This window comes from Acyrthosiphon pisum, chromosome A1 (assembly GCF_005508785.2).
Source record: "Acyrthosiphon pisum isolate AL4f chromosome A1, pea_aphid_22Mar2018_4r6ur, whole genome shotgun sequence".
Classification (NCBI taxonomy): domain Eukaryota; kingdom Metazoa; phylum Arthropoda; class Insecta; order Hemiptera; family Aphididae; genus Acyrthosiphon; species Acyrthosiphon pisum.
The window spans coordinates 5,337,760-5,361,209 of record NC_042494.1 but is presented as its reverse complement, the minus strand read 5'-3'; the positions used below and the strand labels follow the sequence as shown (position 1 = coordinate 5,361,209).

At 27.6% G+C, this 23,450-nt stretch overlaps 1 protein-coding gene across 1 annotated transcript in view; it reads left to right on the top strand.

Annotated features, from left to right (window-relative positions):
* Positions 1-18,300, top strand: part of LOC100166138 (zwei Ig domain protein zig-8) — a 238,148-nt gene extending 219,848 nt beyond the window's left edge. The window contains exons 6-8 of the mRNA XM_029486554.1: positions 14,335-14,462; positions 14,607-14,775; positions 18,089-18,300. Of these exons, the coding sequence (XP_029342414.1) occupies positions 14,335-14,462; positions 14,607-14,775; positions 18,089-18,201 (410 nt within the window). The 3' untranslated portion in view covers positions 18,202-18,300. The remainder of the gene's footprint in view (positions 1-14,334; positions 14,463-14,606; positions 14,776-18,088) is intronic.
* The last annotated feature ends 5,150 nt before the right edge of the window (positions 18,301-23,450 follow it).

Here is a 23,450-nt window from a genome sequence, read left to right as displayed (position 1 = left end):
TAGTGCAAAAACATAATAATATTATGCTAGTTACTTTTAGCAAGTAAACAATTAAGTGGAATTTATGATAAAAAAATATTCGGCTTAAATTAAAATGACTAAAAATAATATTTTTATACTATTATAAAAACAAATAGCTTATAAACATAAATATTACTTTTAAGAATTTGTTGCAAAGTTGTAATAATTACAATTTTTATACTCTAAAAAACTTTTATTATTAACTTACTTAAATGAACACTAAGAGTTCAATAGAAAACTCGTTTAAGAAGAAACATAACTGCTGAACTAACTATTCTAAATTAATAGCATTATAACTTTTGAATACGCGATAAGTACTGCGAGTACGCATAATAAAACGTAATGCAAATAATATTATAATGTACTATTTAACATGAATTAATATTATTATACATACTATTTAATACAATTATGGTCAATTTATGGAAACTGTTGGCGTGTATTTTATTTAACTTGCTTTTTTTTAAATACCATTTTTTCAACATTCTAACGTTCATAATATTGGCGTTAAGAAAAAAATATCGATTAATCACTGTTTTAATTTATTCTTAAAATCCATTAAAAGTGGATACTCCGTTAATAAAATATATTGCTTTCTAAATTCCGAATAAAAACGTGTTGATCGACTTGCGCATTATTGTGGATGAATGTTAGACCTATTCTCTATATACCTATTGACAATAATTTAATGTGACTTTTCGATCAATTCGTGGTTATAATATATGCTTTTCGCGATAGTATGTTGATCAGTTGAAGAAACCCCTACTGGTCTGAATAGTAAGCATTGTATAATACAGTTTATTCATCGATATTCCTTTTCTATCTACAAGTACTAACCTAGAAAATAAATGATGCGTTAATAATATTGAATATATATTATGTATGTATATAGTAAGTAATATAAATATATATATATATATAAATGTATCACATACATTACGGTGACTAACTCAATAACGAGGTACACTCGACACCTATGGCAAGGCAGATACCTACTTTACTTATTTTTTATATACGTAATATTATATCACTGTTTACTAAATATTATAACTGTGTTATTAAAAAGGAAATTTATCAACTACATGATAAGTTATCGATATAATTAGATATTTAGGTGTTGAATGAAATGAATAATGTATTTTATTATGTGATATAATAATAAAATATGTATTTCGTGCATTAGTCCCGAGTGAAGGGATGTTACTATAATGATTTTTCTTTTTATATTTTACTATGTACAGATTTAAGGTAAAATTATTATTCCAGATGTTTCGAGTTAAAGAATATATCGATTACGCATTTAGTTTGGTGTTTTAAAAAAGTTATGTTTCATTTTCTTTCAGTAATTTATTTGAGCATAAATTAATTTTTTAAACAAAATGCTTATAAATAAGATAGTACACACATAATTTTAAAATCAATAAATTTATCGCTCAGCCTGAGATCTAATAAAAACAAAATTTACTTTTGTGGCGATTTTCAAAATAATTTTCTACGAATTTATAACGTTTGTTCTATCAGCGTAAAACAAACCTGTTTAATATGTATTATATGGGTATATAAAATATATAATATTAAAAAACATATATTAGTATTTCAATTATATTTTAATAATAATAATATAACAGCAGATTATAGTTCGAGTAATATCGGAAAAAATATATATTAAATATTTGAAAAAATATTTCAATTATATTAACAAACCCTACATCATAAAACTATATATTTGTACAATGTTGACTCGTGCATTATTTTTCGTAAAAATCTATATTATGGCCGTTAAAAACATCTCTACGAAAATACACACTGTCAGTGGCTTATCAAAATATTCTGCGACACATTAGAAATAACAAACGATTCTCGGCATTTAAATAAATTAAATCATTGCGACGGTTCTAGATATTATGGTTGTCGATATAAATAAGTATGTATAGTGACATGAAAACACAAGCACGGAAGGGGAAACAAGTTGAATGTAAATTAGGAGACCCCCGTTATCCGATTAAACAAACTGCGTGCGAGTCAGTATTATCGTATGGGGACACACGACCGTGACTCGGATCCTCGGAAAACTTTTTTTTTACGTTTTATTTTTTTTTTTCACTAGATAAATTTGCATGTGACGATATAACCTGGTCTCGTGGGATGAAGTAAAAAATGCGATGCGAAAAAAGTTTTCTTTGGTTTAATGTAACCAATAAATCTGACGACAACCTATGGGTGAGCGGGACTTTTCAACGAAAAAAATGATCATTCACAATCATTCACAAAATTATTTTCGTTAAATAACTTTTAGGCAGTGCCTAATTAGTATATTTAAATTATATATCAAAAAATATTGCCACGTAACTACTCTCTAGAATGCGAAAATAAACGATATTAAATATAAAAAATTGTATTTATACTATTGAAATATAAGAAATATAAGCTATTAACCTCAAGAGTTGTAATTTAGTGAGATCAGTTTCATTGTTTTATTTATATGTGTACTATTGGACATTGGTACAGTTTGTTATTTAGTTATGTACTCATAGGCTATAGGTTAATTTATGAAACCTGATAAAGATGAATGGAAATTAATTCAACAAACCCCACATTACGTGTTGTACGTAAGGACAGTGCATATTATCCAAACTATTATATGTGACAATTAATATAATATTATGGTAGTAAATTTAAATTCGACTTTTGTTGACCTTTTTCATGAATGTGTTTTTCCGGCATTAGGTTACCATACAAATATACAATTGACGGCCACACAATTCTAATATAGTAAATGCAGGTGGCAGGTAACAAGAAAAAAAAACAGATTTCGGGGCAACTTGAGCTGACAAAATAATTTAATACTTACTAGAAAAAATACTGCAAACAATTTTGGTGACGATATCTACAACCTCATTATATTACGAATTATGGATATGGGTTTCAGCACCTATAATTAATAAGTTTATCAACCTCTTTTTCATGAATGTGTTTTTCCGGCATTAGGTTACCATACAAATATACAATGGACGGCCACACAATTCTAATATAGTAAACGCAGGTGGCAGGTAACAAGAAAAAAAAACAGATTTCAGGGCAACTTGAGCTGACAAAATAATTTAATACTTACTAGAAAAAATACTGCAAACAATTTTGGTGACGATATCTACAACCTTATTATATTACGAATTATGGATATGGGTTTCAGCACCTATAATTAATAAGTTTATCAACCTCCAATTATTATTATAGCTATTAGCTAATAGGTATCTATAATAGCATTGTATATATTTCGTATTACACTTATATTGAATGTGTAGGTACAACCTAATTATATTATTATGATCATCGAATATAATTTTTCACTATTATCAGGGTAGACTGAGATTGATAAAAAAAAAACAATCTATACATATAAAATCCAAATGCCACTGACTGACTGATCGCTGTAACTCAAAAACTACGCAACGTACGAACTTGAAATTTGGAATAGAGGTTCTTCTCATATTTTCACCGTGCAATAAGAAAGGATTTGCTGAAATTCGCATTTTAAAGAAGTGCTCAAACAAGGGATATTGAGGTTCACGACGGAAATTGGAAATTTTATTTTTATTTATTAATAGTTGCCATTGGTTACAGTTTACAGTAGAAATTAGTAGTTATTTATTATTGGTTATTCGGGCAGATCAGGTAAAAGCTTGCATCAAATTAAATTATTGAACATCACCTACCAGGTTGGCTTACTGCAGCAAGTTACACCCAAAAAAAGTTGAACAGTCATAATTTGTTTAAGGGTTTCTATGTTTTACGGGCAACGGAGTAATGTATAACAATTCATCAATTGAGAACGGCTGGTCCGATTTGGCTCAAATTTTTTGTAAGATGTTCGTAGTTGCCAGGAGAAGGTTTTTATGAAATAAAAATTTAGGAAAATCCACCGGAAAGGTAAGAAATCTCAAATCTGTATGTCAAAAATACAACAGTAACGCAACAGTGCATATTATATTATATTGGTTGCTATTGGGTAATCGGGCATGCTTGTTGATTTCATATAATATAAAAATCAATCGCAGAATGTGTTGCTAAGCGCAATAATTCTACTGTACGTGTGTTATTGTGACTGAACTCCTCTTAAATGGTTAGACCGATTTGAATGAATTTTTTTGTATGCGTTTGTGTTTATTCATCTGATTTTAGTAAGGTTAGGTTAGGATTTTGTATTAATTGATTATAACAATCCACCACCATAGGTAGAATACGACAAACTTGGTATAACTTTGATACTTTAGAGTTAAATCATAACGTAGGTACATACAGCACGGGGTCCGCGATCTACCGGAGGTAGATTGCCTACCTGATAATGTACTGCTGGGAATCAGAATTTTTATTCCGGGCAACGGAAAAGTTAAGATTAATTTTGAAACCATACACCGAATATTAAATAACGAATTGAACAAAGTTTGAGTCACATATAGTTGGTACACTTAATGGGCAACGAAGTGCCCGGGTTCAGCTAGTATTTTGTATCATATAGTTGTTTTATTCTTTTGTTCAAGTAAACATTTTACTAATCTGAGAGCTTTCCAGCAATAATTTTAGTGCATAAAATAGTCAATTAAACTACAATAAATTGTAACTCCGATTTGATATTCTCGGGGTATTAGTGAATTACAACAATAAATCGTGATGTTAACTCCGTTATTTGTTACGGCCATAGACCGACATAGGCCTAACAACTAGACAGCCTTCTCCTTCTTGTCATCGAATTACGTCGCCATTCAAAAGCAGGCAATATTTACAAGACAATGTTATCACAGCATATAATAAGTAAAATTTTAACATTTCCTGCTTGTTGTATTTTGGTCAATATAATACTATGGTCACAACATAAATAATATTGATTTTGACATCTTGCATAATCGGTTTTCGTGACACGACTAAAGTTAATATTTGAATATAAAAAGGTGGGTAAGTGGATGTCGCTCTGCTGTACAGTAGGTTACAAGTGGGTCACTGTATAATGGATAGTATTAAATTTGAATTCAATGATATAATATCACTGTATAAGAAAAACGATTCTGAGTGGAGACGGTTTGTCAGTCTAGATATTAGACATACATATTATTATAGGTATACTTATGTATAGTATTATTAATAATTTTCAAATTAATCATATCACAATATACATTAGGTAACGCGTTATACATCAACAACAAACCGTGGTACTATCATAGATATATAATAGTATACTTTAGAAGTTTCAAGTACCCACAAATAATATTATACAATCACAACAAAATAATAGTTATTCCAGGTTTTTTAATATGTAATTTCGTCCAAATTTGAACTTAAAATGACTATAAAAATAAACTGTGCTTATGTATTTCTTAGAATTTTTGGTAACAGGATTAAATATTTACGTGGAATCTTGTTTTAAATTTTCAATCCTTACATATTATAAAAGTTGATAATTTTATAAATTTTTAACTGCAAAATAATTATTCAATTTTAAATTTGATTAATTTTGTCAAAATTCAATCTTTAAATGCTTATAAAAAAAATTGTGCCTATGTCTTTTTAATATTTTTCAACTGCTATTGTAACAATATATCAGGAGCCTTGTATTAAATGTTTACACTTTTTGGCCCAACAGATAAAACTTTATTGATATTCATAGAAATAAAAATAAAAAAATTGAAATATGAAATTGTCCGTAAACAGATCAAAACAAGTCAAAATATTTTAAAAATGTTATCAAGTATAAGAATTGATAAAATAAACATTCAGTACAATTTTCATGTATCTACAGTAATTCGTTTTTGAATAACAATAAAATAACAAAACCGCTACATGAGAAATCGAGTGAATATCCATTGTTGTAAAAATATGAACTTCAAACGCTAGTAAAAATGTTATTTGATTTGTTTGTAGACATTTTTTTTTTTTTATAAAGATAGATAAACTTATAAGGAATCTTGTATTACATTTTCAAATCTTAGATTTAAAAAGAAAAATTTTTATGAATTCTCAACTCAAAATAATTTGCTAATTTTTGTGATTTTTCCGTATTTTGTCAATATTTGAACTTTAAATGCTTATAAAAAAAACTGTGAGTAAGGATTTTTAATATTTTTCAAATGTCATTGTAACAATATAGTAGGAGACTTGCATTCAATTTTCAAGCTTTTTTACCCAACAAATAACGTTTTATTGACATTCATAGAAAAAAAACCTAAAAAAGTTGGAATCTGAGTATATCCGTAAACAGCTCAAAACAAGAAAAAATATTTTGAAAATTTTTTCATGTTTAGAAAAGTAAAGAAAATATATAAACATTCAGTGAAAATTGCATATATTTATGATCATTTGTTTTAGAGTTACACCAAAAGCCGAAATCGAATAATTATTAGGAAATATCATTTTTTTTTTATCAGTAGATAAATATTCTGCACAGATATATTTTTAAGATATAAAGATTCGTCGCTTTTGAATTTAAAATGACAATGCGTCCGCCATAAGCCCTGCAAGCGTATGTGGCTTATTCTACGTGCAAAGTATATCCGGATGTTTTCTCTTTTTTAATCCAAAGCGACACGTTTAAATATATGAATTAATTACTTTTTTGTATAAATAAACCTTCTTTTTATATGATACAATGCAATATACAAAAAAAAAATGTTTATTAAATAAATTAAAGCCACTTCCAACAAATATTAATTTTAACTTAGCTATGTTGTTATAACATAGGTAATATACACAACAATTCTATACTTAAAAACTTAATACATATTACATTATAAATAGCCATTATATTATATTTAAAATAATAGATTGATACAGTTAATCTCTGGTTCAAATCTACAGATTCAACATATTATACGTTTTAGAATACTGAAAAATTTAAATTATAATAATTGTAATTCTTCTTCTTCTGAAATTTAATACTTTCTAAGAGTTTAGCAACCATTACAGACCCCCCTTCACTTCAGTCTGTCCTGTATTCCACTTCATTATTGTACTCCCAATCCATCAAGTTCTTTTATCACAACATCCTTTTCCTGGGCTGGGCCCACCTTGAGGTCTTATTTCTTACTGGTTTTTAATTATTCATGGCCACTATACTTATATTGCCCTCACTTAACTGCATCACATACCACAACCATCGAATCATCGTCTTCTTAGGAAGCTGATGAATAATTATAATTCATGTTATTTTTCAACTAATATTACTTAAATTAATACAATTATAAGACGATGACGTATTTAACATAATATGTAATAAACTAATCATGATTATCGAATAAATTATGTAATAGTGATGAAGAATAAAATACAAGAATACAATTAAAATATGGAAGGCTGGGTACTGGGAAATGTAGTGGTAAGGGTGGCTGTTTGTAGGAGTAATGAGTTTGGTGTTAAGATTCTAGATATTTGAGAATGGAATTTAAAACTACCTATTTAGAACTATTATGGGTATATCTATTCGTATATTTAAGTGTTCGGGGTCCTTGAGATGGTTGTAGTAGTTGATTTTTCTTTATTCTTTTCGTGTGTACGTATTATTTGTATGTGTATAATAATTTATATACATATAATATGACGTATGTATATTTTATATATTTCAATGCATTTACCTGGGTTGTAATTTCTGCTGTCTGTGATAATAATATATTAAGGTGATTGAAGACATATTATCTTGATGGAGACCGTTTCAACTCTCATTTTTGTTACAACAACGATATTTGTATACTAATTAAATATTTTTACTGTGTGTAGTATTAGACATTGTACGTCAATGTATAATAAAAGTTAAATATAAATATATATTATAACTAGCTGAATTACTCGGCGTTGCCCGGAAACAAATTCGTGACAAATTAGATAACGCCATGTATTGCCATTCACCTACCGTCTTAAATTCATAATTATTAGAGCCCGGATTTATATGCATTTAAAAAGTGTCAAATATGATGCAAATATGCAAGAAAAAAGTGGCTCAATATGCAATTATATGCCATATTATGTTAAACATTATGAAACGTTATTTTTAAAAAAAAAAAAAAAAACAAATATTTTACACCAAGGAAAGTAGTACCTACTATATATTCTATCATAAACAAAAGAATATTTAAATGGTTAAACATTTAATACTTTAAAAACCAAAATGCAATATTTTATAATCTTCATTTTTTCATATTTTAAATTGTTCAAATGTCTACAACACTCAGAAAACTTAAAAAAAATAATAAAAAAAAAATTAAAATAAAATCATCTATAAATATTATTCGTTCTAAAAAAAAATTGTAAAATTGAGTTAATGCCTTATTCGTTACGAACATCGAAGTAACAACATATTATGTCGAAATGCAGGTGTATGTGAATTATTGTTGTAAATATAATATTATCCATACGTGCTCCGATATCATGCAGTGTTTCAAAAATGACAATATTTTAAGAATATTCTTGTAAAAGACCCTGTCAACGATTTTTTTCTCTTTTAAAATAACTAAAATATAATTATCTTAAATAAAATAGGCAATTTATTAAAAACCCATTAAATATGCATATTATATGCACTTATGAACCAATATGCAATTATCCTCTAAATATGCAAAATATGCAATATAAAATTTGGTGTTTAAATTCAGTGTGAGATGAACCGTGGACATTTTAGAACCCCCTGGACGTGCATGCACTTAGTAAAAACATGCAAATTCATATAAATCCGAGCTCTAATAATTATCAATAAAACATAAGGTTAGGATACTAAACTTAAAAAAAAACAACGTTATGTTTTACTTCCTACATATTATACTGTTGTTTGAAAATTAACTAACACCGTTAATGTGTGTTATAGTACTTTATGTAGCCATGTAGGTAATTTATTAGTATAGGTAACTTAGTACCTATATTTTCTAGACTCTGAATGTTAATACACTCGATACTACAGCGACACCAGCGAAGGAACCGATTGTCGACTAAATAAATTTTACGCATTAAATAATAAAATTATAATATAACAAAATAAATCATAGTACATACTGGCATGGACGATATGTCTTGAAATTATTATTACTAAGAGACGCCACCTCAGAGTTGTTTTCGTTCAACATAAGAGTACTAACATGATTGTGGTAACGTTATCCATTCTACTTTCTGTGAGTATCGGTAGTAGGAAACATTATAGGAGTGCGATATGACTGTAAATGTATATAATATGTCTTGTGCAACGTACATTTTTCTAGTGTATGGGGTTCAGTCTTCAGTCCGTTTGTTCACACGTTTTTGAATGGAATGTATAATATATATATGTGTGTATATTCCATTATTCTACACCCCATATGCTGTATGGTCACATTGAGGTTAACTTATTCTGTATATTTATTTAAATATAATTTTGAAATATTTTATACTACAATGTATTGTAATATGTATGTATACTATTATGTATATATTTGAAAAAAATATGATACGAGAATTTTTCATTCATTGATATTTTTTATACTTTGAAACATTACACCGATATATTATCACAATCAGCTTATTTTAATTTTCTTTAATTCAATTTTTGTAAATTTATTTACTTTTTAATCAATTTTACCCTAGCGGTTTACGGTGAACATAATTAACAAAAGAATACACAGTATATAGAAATAGAAGACTTTTAAAACGGCATTATACTAATCATTGTTATTGATTCAAATTATTCTTTTTATCGGTGGCCTTTTATTTTACTCTCCTCCTTCCAATCCTGGACTTCAAGACTCTAATTTAATACATAACCACTTATATAATAATACAATAAATGTATGTATAGTTTTGTATCTAACAATTGATCAATACTATATTGTATCTTGAACGCGTTATTGTAATATCGACAAATTGTACCTATGTATCGCGACTGAAATTAAATGGCGTACATTTTCGACTATAGCAGATAATTGTCTTATGTAATATTGTTATTACGCGCATTACAAACCAACAAACCTCACCCTTATATGATAGAACTGCTTTCTACCGTATTTAATTTTATTCGTATTTTTACTAATTTGATCGATGGGATTCTGAAATACGCAGAAATAAAATATTTAAGCAGATGTTTGCATTGGATAACTGACCCAAAATTAATATCGAATACCAACGACGATGACGAAATATAAACATTAATTATTATTAATTATCTCATATCTGATTATCAAATCCGATTTTCAACAAAAACGTTGTATATATTATTGTATTGTTGAAATAAAATTGTATGCATGAGTGTGAAACAGGTATCAACAAAAAGAAAATATCGTTTAGTTCTGAAAGCAAGAACATAATAAATGGTTTTATTTTTCTTATATATATTATTTATTCAAGGTTAAAAACAAAATCGGAGAACTAGAAGAAAATGTAAAAGTATATAATTATTTGAATGTTTTTAAACTTAAAAATTCAATATTATTGATTTTTGTTCATTATAGATAGAACATGTTTACTATAACGATATTATAGATCTTATCGCATAGAATGGTTCAAGTACCTCACAATATTTATCAGAACAGTATATTTGATTCCAAATTATAAATCTAACTTTGCTTGGGATATTCATAGAATTTCACGGTACATGGACTTAATTCTGATTATGGAGTTTCACCTATTCGATAATGTATGAAACACCCAACACAAAGGGTTATTTTTGTGATTTAAAAATATTTTGCATTAATTAGTTCATGCATAAATAATATTGAATAAAATACATTAAGCACAACAAAAAGCAAAGCTTTAAAGTTTAAACCGTGAAACGATTTTGAACATCAATAATATCACATTTCCAAAACATTTTCAAATGATAAAAAAAAAAATTACAAAATTAAACGGAAACTATATTGTATTTATTAAATTAACATATTATTAAACTCTTAGTTAAACGCTAGCTTTAAAATTCTAGCTATTAATTATAAAAGTTTAGTCACCTATGTGTTCAAATTATTGTTATATGTGTGCTAATAATTGTTACTATTTCATTGTATTTATCCATAAGACATTAACCTACAATAATTGGTATTAGTATTTATTTTGAAACAATTTATCTCACATTAATGGTTTTTATGGTTATTAACGTTTCTATAAGCTAACACTATTTGAATTACCATTTATTTAATCGATTTTAAGACCTCCTTAGGTTTGGTTAGTATGGACAAAATTAGTTTTCAGATAACACATAATATGCATAAACATAAAATATATGACTAAAGCAACAACGGATTTATTAAACCTCTGTAATACATAATATATATATATAATAAATTGAAGAATTTATACCTATATATAATATGATAATATTAAATAATATTAAATACATAAAATCTATTATGTGTACATTTAAATATTATTATTATTAAAACTGTGTAGCAATACTTCAACAAAAGTTTTATGACGTTGACATGATGCCTACGGCCTTTTTTTTATTGTGTCGGTGGACAATTGTGAAAAAATGTCCGATACATTGTGAATTGCGTCATGCATAAAATAAATTTAATTGAAATTGAGTTTTATTTCGCATATCTTGGTGTGTATCTTAAATATGATAATATTCTACCAAGTATACCACTGTTTTCTTTTCGAATCAAATAATAGTGACCGTAATAAAACAACTTAAACATTTTTTTTTTTTAATTAAACAAAACGGCCTTGGACGTTTTACTGACTGAAACGGTTTTTTTACACTTTGCTGTATTTTATATTGAAAATTATTGGTTCGTGCCACCGAAAAATAAAATATCTTATCTTTGGTTTTGCATTATGAGGTTGGAAACACATTGGTCATGAGTCATGACATTACATTGTAATTATTTTTCTTTGGTCTGAGTTTAGACATACAATCAATTTGATTTTATTTGAACATCGTTACTTTTTATATACCTAATATAGCATGTATAATAATATACACAACCATACATAAATCTCATGAATACGGTAAAAATATTAAAAAAAATAAAAATGGGAAAATATAATAAAAATATGTATAAAAAAATGATATCATATTCTATCCAAGTATTACATTCGAATGGTGACAATTACTATGGTGAAAAAATATATTGGGTCCTACGAGGATGTAGAGACACCATTCTAGATCGAGTGTGACAGTTTTTTAATAGAAAATACTGGTGAAAACAACACGTGTATGAGTGTTTCAATTTTTACTCTCATAATATTATTGCACCGTTGGGATTGTTCTACATTAAAATATATTTATTTTTATTTTTTTAATTGCATTCCATTATTATTATATAATGTTAAAATTAAACCTTTCCAGAGTGTTCGTGTTTAATGGGACTTTCCTTTCAAACAAATGATTATATTGTTAACTACATAGGACACATTTGTATTTTAATTACGAATGACATTGAATGAAAATCAAATTATGTAGGAATCCAATAAAAACTCTCACAATGCACCAGATACAACTTAAATCGTAATCAATCAAGAACTCGTAAACCAATTAATGTATACAAAATGATGTAATAATCTGACACCGAAATATTATTTTTTCAGAAATGACTAAAGATTACATCATCATCGTTATTCACGAAAAGCGCATTCACTGCCATGTGATTTAATTCTCTACTGTTGATTTGGTGTTTTTGTATAAATAAAATGTTACTCACAATAGTTATTCTGGTTGTTATTATTTATTAATGCATGTCTTATAAAAGACAATAATTTCAATTCAAGTCAATTCAATCTTATAAAAGGCATACGTTGCAGCATATAATATTATGCTTAAAATATAAAACCTTACTATATAGACTACACTTATTGAAAATCTTTTTTAAATATAAAATATTATTTCAACATATTCATTGAAAAAACCCCCAGACAGCAATTTTTTGTTTAATAAAATTATTATAACATTATAATAACGAATAATATTAGTATAACGTTATTATAATATTATCATTACAAAATGCTGTCTGTGCCATTATTGTTATATAAAAAGAAAAATTGAACGTTAATGTTTAATATTAAAGTTGTAAAATATTATGAATTATTTATGCGCACTCCAGTTTTTCTTAAAAAACAAAATTTATTCTGAATTTGTAATTAGTTGTATTAGCTTACACTGATCGATATTTATTGTAATCGATAAAGTACACACACTTATACAGTTATTTGTTCATTCAAAAGAAATAAATGGATAGTAAAAATATAAATAATAATATAGTGCATATTGTTTACTCAGCTTTAAGTTGTATACATAAAATAATGTTGAGAGTTTAATAAATAATAAAAACGGAATTCATAATATAATAGTCATTTTATTTCACTGTTTCCCTGATATATAAATCTAATTATTAGTTATTAATTATAAATAGTACCTATATACATTTAGTTGATTTAGGAGTCCATTAGTTTATTTGAAAAATATAGAAATATAATATCAATAATTGTGTTTTTGAAAAGTAGGTAAAGTTATAATTTATGAATTGAATAAAATTATAATTCAAATGTTCTAAAGACCAACTTATTTGACAAGTAATTCAGTAATGCATAATAAATAACATAATAACATAATAATACTAAAATATACACACAAACAAATACCAAATTAACTAAACGCACGATAAGAACAGCCATAATATAATATATTATATTGTTTTATACAATAATTTACCTTACTCATACTGGTTTTTATGATACCTAATTTGATACATCAAATTTCAACGGCATAATAACATCGGATAAATGAACCACAATGTCAGTGGTGTAACTAATTTGCCTATCCAAGACGCCGTTTTACCATAATGGTTTTATTGACAATATTATTATAATATTATACAACTATAATTTTATTGCATCAGGCGAGGGATAATCGTCGGGACCCCACCTTGTATATTATATATTTCTTATCTATGTAGTAAGTTGGACACTTAATTTCTGAAATAAACATTATATTATTGTGATGGTTGCTTGTATTTAACAATAAGATAACACACAGTTTGGAAAATACTCTTCGATATCTGACGAATATTATAGCTGTTAAGTCATTTCCTCGTATCCCTACAATATGTTTATCACTTAAAAACTAACTTAATTATAACTTTGAATCGTTCCATGCACATTATCACAAATTATTCTATCGTATTAATTATTATGCGATTACGTATACACTACACCGCTCAAATACACCACGGCAATAACTGGAACGGTCCTAATATGTATTCGTAATCGAACCTTTCTACAATTATACAATATTAACCACATTGAGTTGCCAGGAGGCATACACATGTCTATTGTGATTTGTCTTCAGAATAGATTTAAGAACGTTTGTTTTATTTTCAGAACCAACTACCGAAATACTGGGAGGTCCGGAGCTGTTCATTGATCAGGGTAGCACGATAAACCTCACCTGCTTGGTGCAGTTCGCACCGGAACCTCCACCGACCGTTGGCTGGACGCACGAAAAACAAGTGAGTGGAACAATTTACGTTCTATTTTCGACAACATTGACTAAGAAGAATGGTCCTTTTCGGATTTGGTTTTCGAAATGATACGTTTTGCTACATGTTTTTTTTTTTTTTATGTGTTTGTGTGTGTGTGTATGCGGTTCACAGCCCATAAATTTCGATTCTCCACGAGGCGGAATAAGCCTGGTAACGGAAAAAGGGTCGACCACCAGCAGCAGATTATTAATTCAAAAGGCGTCGTCTTCAGATACCGGCTACTACTCTTGCGATCCGTCAAATGCAAATTCGGCCACCGTCAGGGTTCATATATTAAACGGTTGGTTGCCTTAAATTATACTTGAAAATACATAGACGGTGGACTATTTTGTTCGCATTATGTACCGTTATTATAATATATCCTATTTGGGTCGTAATTTTTTTCACCCGCAAAATTTAGACAATTGAAAAATTATAAGGACTATTAAAATAAATGAAGGTACATTTCCAAAAAAAAAAAACTTTGGTCCCCGCTAGTAAAAAAAAATAAACCATACGCGACGTCGAAGGGATGGTAGAGATTTTTAAATTAGGTTATAATTCATAATATAGAAAAGAACATTCCGGTGCTAAACGAGGTGTGCGTGTGATGAGTGTGTATATAAGCATTAAGCATGCATGTGTGATGTGTACATTGTCGGATAAATGTTAACCGTATACCCGTCTTCTTACCGATAAATTCAGATACATGGACAATTTATATTAAAAATAATTTTATAATATTATTATATTCCATTAGAGAATAAATTAATAATTGTTGCCTATATGTATAATAAGGAATAACACAATAATAAATTAAGATTAAAATTATATTTTTTATTTATTAGGTATATTCAAAAAATATTCAACATATTGCACGTTATAGCGTTAAACACTTTAACATAATATAAATGTATACTATTCATAATTTAAGGAAACATATGTTCAATAAGTAAAATAACTCCTACTTCCAGTACCTACCCTTTTCTTGAGTAGCTAACTGTAATAGATGTGTTAATTTTGAATTCAATGATAAATACGATTGTATACAACACCAAAAAAAACTATCCTGAGTGGAGATGGACTGTCAACCGCTACTTCTAAGAAGGCTTCATAATAAATTTATATTGCTATAGTAAGTATATGGTAATTATATTTTCGATTAGTAATACGATAATTGTAACTATTATTGATCAAAAAAATGCATCATGTCATAAAATAATAATCATTATTATATCCCCACTAGTTATTACGTAACTTATATGTCAATATCTAATTGTTGTGTAAATATATAAAGTGATAAAAATTTAAAAAATGCCTACAATTTATATTTTTTTGATTAAATTAAAATTGACTAAGTCTTACTAGGTACCGGGTGACTTCTTGCTTATGCAACACCAATCATTTTCTCATCTTATACTTGGTATGGACTATTTTTCAATAACTGTAGGTTACTATATAAAAGTGGATCACGCATGAATTTAGTTTTGGCTCACGAAAATCAAATATTTTTTTATTTATTTAAATCGTTGAAATGTAATCGTTGAAATTTAATACATCTAATACAGTTTGCTACTCCAAAATAGGGTACTGAAGTCTGGAAGTAGGAGTTATTTTACTTATTGAACACATCTTTCCTCAAATTATACATTTATACACTTATATGTTAAAGTGCTTAACGCTATAACGTGCAATATGTTGAACAATTTTTAAATAATATAATAAATAAAAAATAATAATATAATTGTAGTCTTAATAATAATAATAGCTATTATTAAAACCAATAGCAACCATTAATAAACAAAAATAATAATCTCAAAATCCCTGTTTGAGAACCTCCCTGTTGGACCTTTTCGTGGCAAAATCTTAACCCATCTTCTTCCCAAAGGTAATCTCTGTACCAAATTTCATCGCAATCGGATGGATGGTTTAGGAATGCATAAAGATATAGGTAGATAGGTAGGTAGGTAGATATAGGTATTTAGGTAGGTATAAACATTTGTTGTTATAATATATGGTACGGTAAATTATGTTATTATCTGGTGAATAACGTTAATATTATATTATAATTTAATATTATAACATTTTTCTATTGATATATTTTTCCGTTTGGGTATTTACACCTGGATATTTCTTCACGGAGATTTAGATAGCCTCTAGTGTGAATCGTCGCGCAGTATTCGTCTTGAATCGCCGGTAAAAATCGATTGTAAAATAGTACGATAAATATTTGCGGTGCGCTGATTTGAAGGTTTAACAACAACAACAGTATGATGCCGATGATGCACTCGGCCCTTACAAATTCTGATGATTATTATTACTATTAATACACTATCGCGCGACACGCAATATAATAGTATACGAATTATAGCCGCGGCGGTGCGCCTCGACGATAACAATAATCTCGCACAGAGTTCAATCCTATTGTTGATGTGTGCACTATTAATCACAATCGGTTACTGGGTAATAATATAACACCTATAATATACTGTGTGTATAGGTTCCTGTGTTATAATCATAATAGACCACGCTAAATAACGCGCTGCGACCCGAAGAAGAATGGTTCGCGTTCTGAGCTGCCGCCACCGGTCGCGTGATATATTATAATATAATAATTTAGTACGGCAAAAACACCGTTGCGGCGACTATTGTTCCTATATGTAGTAGTATCAGTAATAAATAATAATAATATTCTTAAAGCGTTTAAAATAATATGAGACCTCATCGAACCGATAAATAACCTCCGTCCGTCCATCTGTTGGCCCAATCGATTGGATCGCGATAGTCGCCAGTAAACACCATTGAGATAGATAAGTATTATAGTAAAGTGCGTACTGGCCGCCGAAAAAAACGGTCGGCCGGTTAAAATGTTCTTGCCTTACAGTTGTGGAGATAGCATCAGTTGTTGGCTGCAATGATGTGACCGCCGGCTGGCCGGTTTTTACATTGAGGATATAGGAGTTCGTACTCCAGCCTCCAGTATTCTTATGCATCTCGATGGTCAATACGTACCTACCTACTACATTGTATTATGAAAATACAATTTGACAATTTGACACGGAGCGTCTCGGCTTGATAATAATATAAATGGCCTACGTAGTTTGTCTTGCAAAACGTCTAGTTTTCCTTAATTTGTTTTTAAAAGTACTTGGAGTATTTTCTTTTAACCGCCCATAGTACCAACTAGATACAATGTTCTAGCAAAAACCACCATCAAAATTGAAAATTAAAGCATATTATATTATTTTACTGCTCAAAAATGGGATGACGGAGACAAAAATCCAAAAACATACTCCATTAGAAATTCAATACATTTATCGCTCCTCACATTGTCTAAAATTAAATAAGATAGTACATATATAGTATATAATAATAAATATCGACTTTTGAAATACATTGATGATAATATAGTATTGTATATTGAACATATATTATTATAAAGTAAAAAATAGTTGGACAAAACCAAAATGCAAAATTATTTACCCTCTCGTATTTTTACAATCAAATTCGTATCGTCGTCGACATAGACTCGTATTGGAAATAGGATTAATGGACGTTCCCACCAGATCCGATATCAAATACAACAAATAATTAAATCGTTGTGTTGTTTCCAGGTGAACATCCGGCCGCGATGCACCACGGCCAGGGCAGTATCCCGCTGTGCCCACCGATTGTCAGCGCCATGATCGTACCGTTTTTGCTCATCTTCACTGCCAGAGACCTATAGTACCGACAACACACGCGTGTCAACCAGAAATATTTAATATTATATTATTATGTTTAAGAGTAATGATGCATATTATTACAATACAATGATATAGGGGGGGGGGGGTGGGGGGAACGTTTCTGGTTTAAATGTAAAATATGCCTATCGTAATAATATTGTATATTATGTACTCGATGAGCAATAAGCTCAAAAACGTCGATGACGCAGTGGACGGTTTTGATGTAAGAATTTATATTGTCTCTTTGGTCACCCATATTATATTATAATATATTGTCGCCATTACGCGTGTCCGTTTCGCGTACAACACACAAGCGTACTTATAATAGTATTATAATATAATATAATATTTCCACGTCAGTTAGTGATTTTTTTTCCGTTACCCTTCAATAACATTGTTATAATATAATTTACCCACCTAAACGTGTTTAGTAATAATATATTATATTATATTATTATACTTCTTTTTGTATTGAACGATACTGAATTTAATAAATACCTCATGCGTTCGTTAGAGTACTTTATTATCGAACCCTGTATAACCGAGTAGCATGATTAACCTCTACGTAGTATTGTGTGCCACCGTCAACATATTTTCATCGTAATTAGTTTATAAAACTTATTCATTAAAAATCGTTTTTATAACACCAATTCAATATCGTGAAATGCATAATCGCCTACAGAAGTAATTAATTGTAAACAGTTCCGAACCCACTAACACAATATAACCGATTTCATAATTATTTTCTGCGTATTTCGACATGTCAGACAATTGAGTGTAAAATGTATAAACCTAGAAAGCATTAGAAAGTTGATGTTCAATACTTCAGAATGATAAATATTTCGTAGGAAAATATTTCTGGACAGTTTTAGGTAGTAACGGTTTTTATTGTATAACGATTATATGGAATAAAGTACTACCTATCTATTAGTATTTTATTAATACTTTGATCTCATATAAAAAACTCGGCGTTGTTTTTTTTATTGAAAATAAATCTTATTATTATTTTGTCTAGGTACCTATCATAAAATTGTTGCAATAATTGTTTTCTTTGCATTTTTTCACAAGTCAAATGTGGTTTATGTTTTTTTTAGGACATGACGTGACAAATTAAAAACATATGGAATATAAATTATAAATATACACGAGCTTGTGACTCACAAGCCATGTCTTGAACAGCGTTGTCTTAATGATATCAGTCTAATATTTTAGTTTGTAATAATACATTTACATTTAATAATATGACGGCAATTTGAACACACCAGGACAAAACGTTCATCGTAAATCATACACTTTTTCAATAATAATTATTGTTCAAATAAAATATTTTATGAAGTAGATATATACATAGTACATACTATATATATATTATAGTTAAAGAACCGTTGTTTAAATCGCATTATAAAGAATAAACTAAAACAATTGTTTGTTAAAATCTATGAGAATAACAATATTGCATTATAGGTAAACAAACAACTCAAATAATGTGGAAGGGAAATGATAAAAAGTTCTTACCACTAATATTATTGTTTAATACTCCAAAATAAAAATCTTTTAGCATAGTGTAAAACACTTATTTATAAAAACGTAAAATAGGTATATATATATAATAATGAGTAATGACTAACGATAAACAAATCAGATGCATACACCTAAGTAAATATAAATTGTTATTACGTCTTATTTCACATTTTTTCCCTCTAATTTCTATAGTAGGTCATCAGAAAAGCTGGTCAATGTGGTATAAATATTTTTTCAAAGTTCTCCTAAAATTAGAAACTTAACTATACCAATTTACATATCACAGAAATAATATTAGATTGTAATATAATGCTGTAAAAAACAAGACAGTTTCTAAATTGATTATGATTTGCCAATTTAGTCCTGTATTTTTATATAAGTATTATAAAACAATAATTTTAATTACAAAAGATTCTAACTTTTCATTAAATAACAATAAACCTATACGATTATATTTAAGCCACTTAAACAGCAACCTATACATTACGATACCATTTTGTTATTTCACCATAACTAAAAGTTATGATTCATGTAACAGTAATTTATTATTGTGACTCGGACAACAAAGTTTTTATTTCTCGAGTACCTAAAAACCATTTTGTACAGTATATTAACATATAACATGTTTGTTATATATATCAATATAATGTATAAACGTAATGTTTTAAATGTTGTCAAGCGTTATTGATATAAGATCACTTTTTTTTGTTTGTTAGATTAAATTAGAATAAAATATTCAAACACAGGGTTGTCACGCGAAGAGAATAAAAACGATTATTTAATTTATTTATAAACATAATAATTATATAGGTACAATTGTTACAATATTATAATTTGCAAAATATAGTTTTTTTTTTTATTATTATTAATAGTAGATAATGTTTACAATATTTACACGATAAATTATAAAGTTATTAATATTACGTACCATAAATATTATACATTTTTTTTTTTTTTGATGCGCCTAATTCTATATTTTAATTACAATTATGTAGCATAATATTATAATATTATATACCTAAATTTACCAGGTATTATACAACGGTATTTAATAAAAATCAAACTTTCACTTCACATTCATCTATATTGTCAACTTTTCACGTCCAGTTTTATTATAATAATGTATATCATCTTTGATAAGTCTGAATTTTATTTAAAAGAAACGTTTTAATTTTCAAGTGACAACCTATATAAATAAATCTTTAACACTGTGTTTCGTTATTTAAGAAAAAGTTATATGTTACCTGTAAACTATTAAAATGTGTTTATAAAAGATTTAAGATTTGTTTTTGTTGAAGAAAACCAACAAGTTCATGTTTAGTATTTATTTTGTAATTACTTGTTTATAATATTAGGTTTATATAATTACATGTATATATAATTTAATATAATTGTACAGTAAATCTTATCTTCGTTTTATTGAATCAATATTTGTTGTACCCAATTTAAAAATATTTATCAATAAACATATTTACTCAATAGTCATTGGTGTTAAATCATTTAATCACATAGGCAAATATATAAATAGTTTATTACTTAGAATCCCTTTATGTAAAGTATGTAGTCGTTAAGTTAGTATAAAATAATATGGTAAAAACTATATGAACATTCAACATGAATCCATCATAAATTATTGTAAACGTTAATCTTTTAGAACTTGTGACTAAAAACGTTACGATCATTATTGTATCTTTGATTAGACAGACAAGGGACAACACAACATATAAACAGTTTATATAGACAAATCGGTACCTACACTTATAATTTATAAAACCTAGAACCTACCTAATAGCTACGTCTTTGGTCACCGTGGACAATTATAGTCGCACTTATATACTGTATATTGCAGGGTCTTTTTTTTAATACATTATTAACCCATTTTAGTCCTTAAACTTAAAATGTTTAATAAGTTTTCATAACACTTAACATTTGAAGACCTTTAAAAATATATTTTGTTATATCAATATAATTTATAAGAATTTAAAACAATCACGTGACTTCACCTTCTTTTTTTTCACTCATCGATCACAACTATAATATGAGCAGCCCCACTTGTCTTACATCTCCATAAAACTCTGTGTCCCCTTCATCTCTTATTTACTTACACTAGCTAATTTTGTGTTGGTATCTATTCAGTCTATTCCGCTTGTTGATATTAAATTATAATTTTCAATTAAGTTGTTAACATTTTCACCTGATTCATCATTATTTATTTTATTTATTTATTTATTTATTTAAACATTTTCTTTATATAATATATTATAAAGAAATATATTTACTTCTTTAAGCCAAGGCTTTTGACGGAGTAGAGAGTTGACAAATGAATAATATACATTTTAAAATGTAAATTAGTAAATTACAAGAAACACCTTATTACCTTAAAGTTTAAGACACAACTTTCTATAAAAAATAATAAATAAAAACAGAAAACCTAAAGTAAAACAAGGAATTGATATAACAAAGAATGAAAATACAATAAAAGTAAACATAAATTAATACATATAAAAATAGACGAAGAACAAACTAAAGTCTAGTTCTAAATCTCAACCGGAAATTAGCATATGTAATTATATTAATTAAAACACTAGATAATATTTGAACTTAAGCTAATAACCCTTGTAGTTGATGCTTAACCAATAAAGAAAAAAAAAATATTTGAACTAAAAATAAAATAAAATTTAAAAAATTTAATAGCTATAGTAGCCATTTATAAACTTCATTTTTCCCATTGACTACGCTACCATAAATATTTTTTTTGGATATAGTTGACATCTGGTTGAAATAGGTTGGACCTAAATAATCTACAAAAGATTGTCCAAATGTTTTTAATGTGTACTTTACTGGTAAATTATAAGCTCTATTATCTCTTAAATGAGAAAAATCTGTATTATTTAAGGGGTTAATAAATTTTTATATATTAAATAATATTGCAAATTTTTTGTATGAGTATCTTATCGGAAGAGCTCCTAAATTTGAGTAATTTAGTTTTGATGAACCTACTAAAGATTTTTTGTTTAGTAATATTCTTAGTACATTATTTTGATTCGATTGAAGACATTTTAAATAGTCATCTTTGACACCTCCCCAAACTAACAGGCCATACTGAGAAATAGATTGATAAAATGCAAAATAAATGGTGCGTAAAATATTTAAAGTCAATATATTTTTAATGAACTTATATAATGAATATCTAAGTTTGCCTACAAAGTTTTTAATATGTACGTTCCACCTTAAATTATCGTCAAAAATTATACCTAAATAACGAATTTTTGATATTTGTTTAGTGGCTATACAATTTAACATATTACAGTTCAATTTATCTTTGCAATTATGAATTACTAAAGGAAAATCTTGGTAGATAATCTTATTTATTGAAAACTTCATAACTGTAGTTTTCTCCGGATTCATCGTTAAGCCCAGTTCGCTTATGCTCATGTATGTTAAATTTAGTCCCTCATCCATGGCTTTGTGGTGAACCTTCATCCAAGATTTACCCGAAAATAACAAACAAATGTTGTCTGCATAGGTCATCAATTCACCATCAATATTTAAATCACAAACTTCATTAACATATAATATGAACAGAAAGAGGCCTAAAACACTACCCTGAGGCACACCATATTTAATAAAACTAGCATTGCTATTAACATCATTTAGTTTCACTATTTGTTGTCTATTCAAGAGGTAGCTCTTAACCCAGAGAAGACTTTTGTTACTTATACCAAAATTA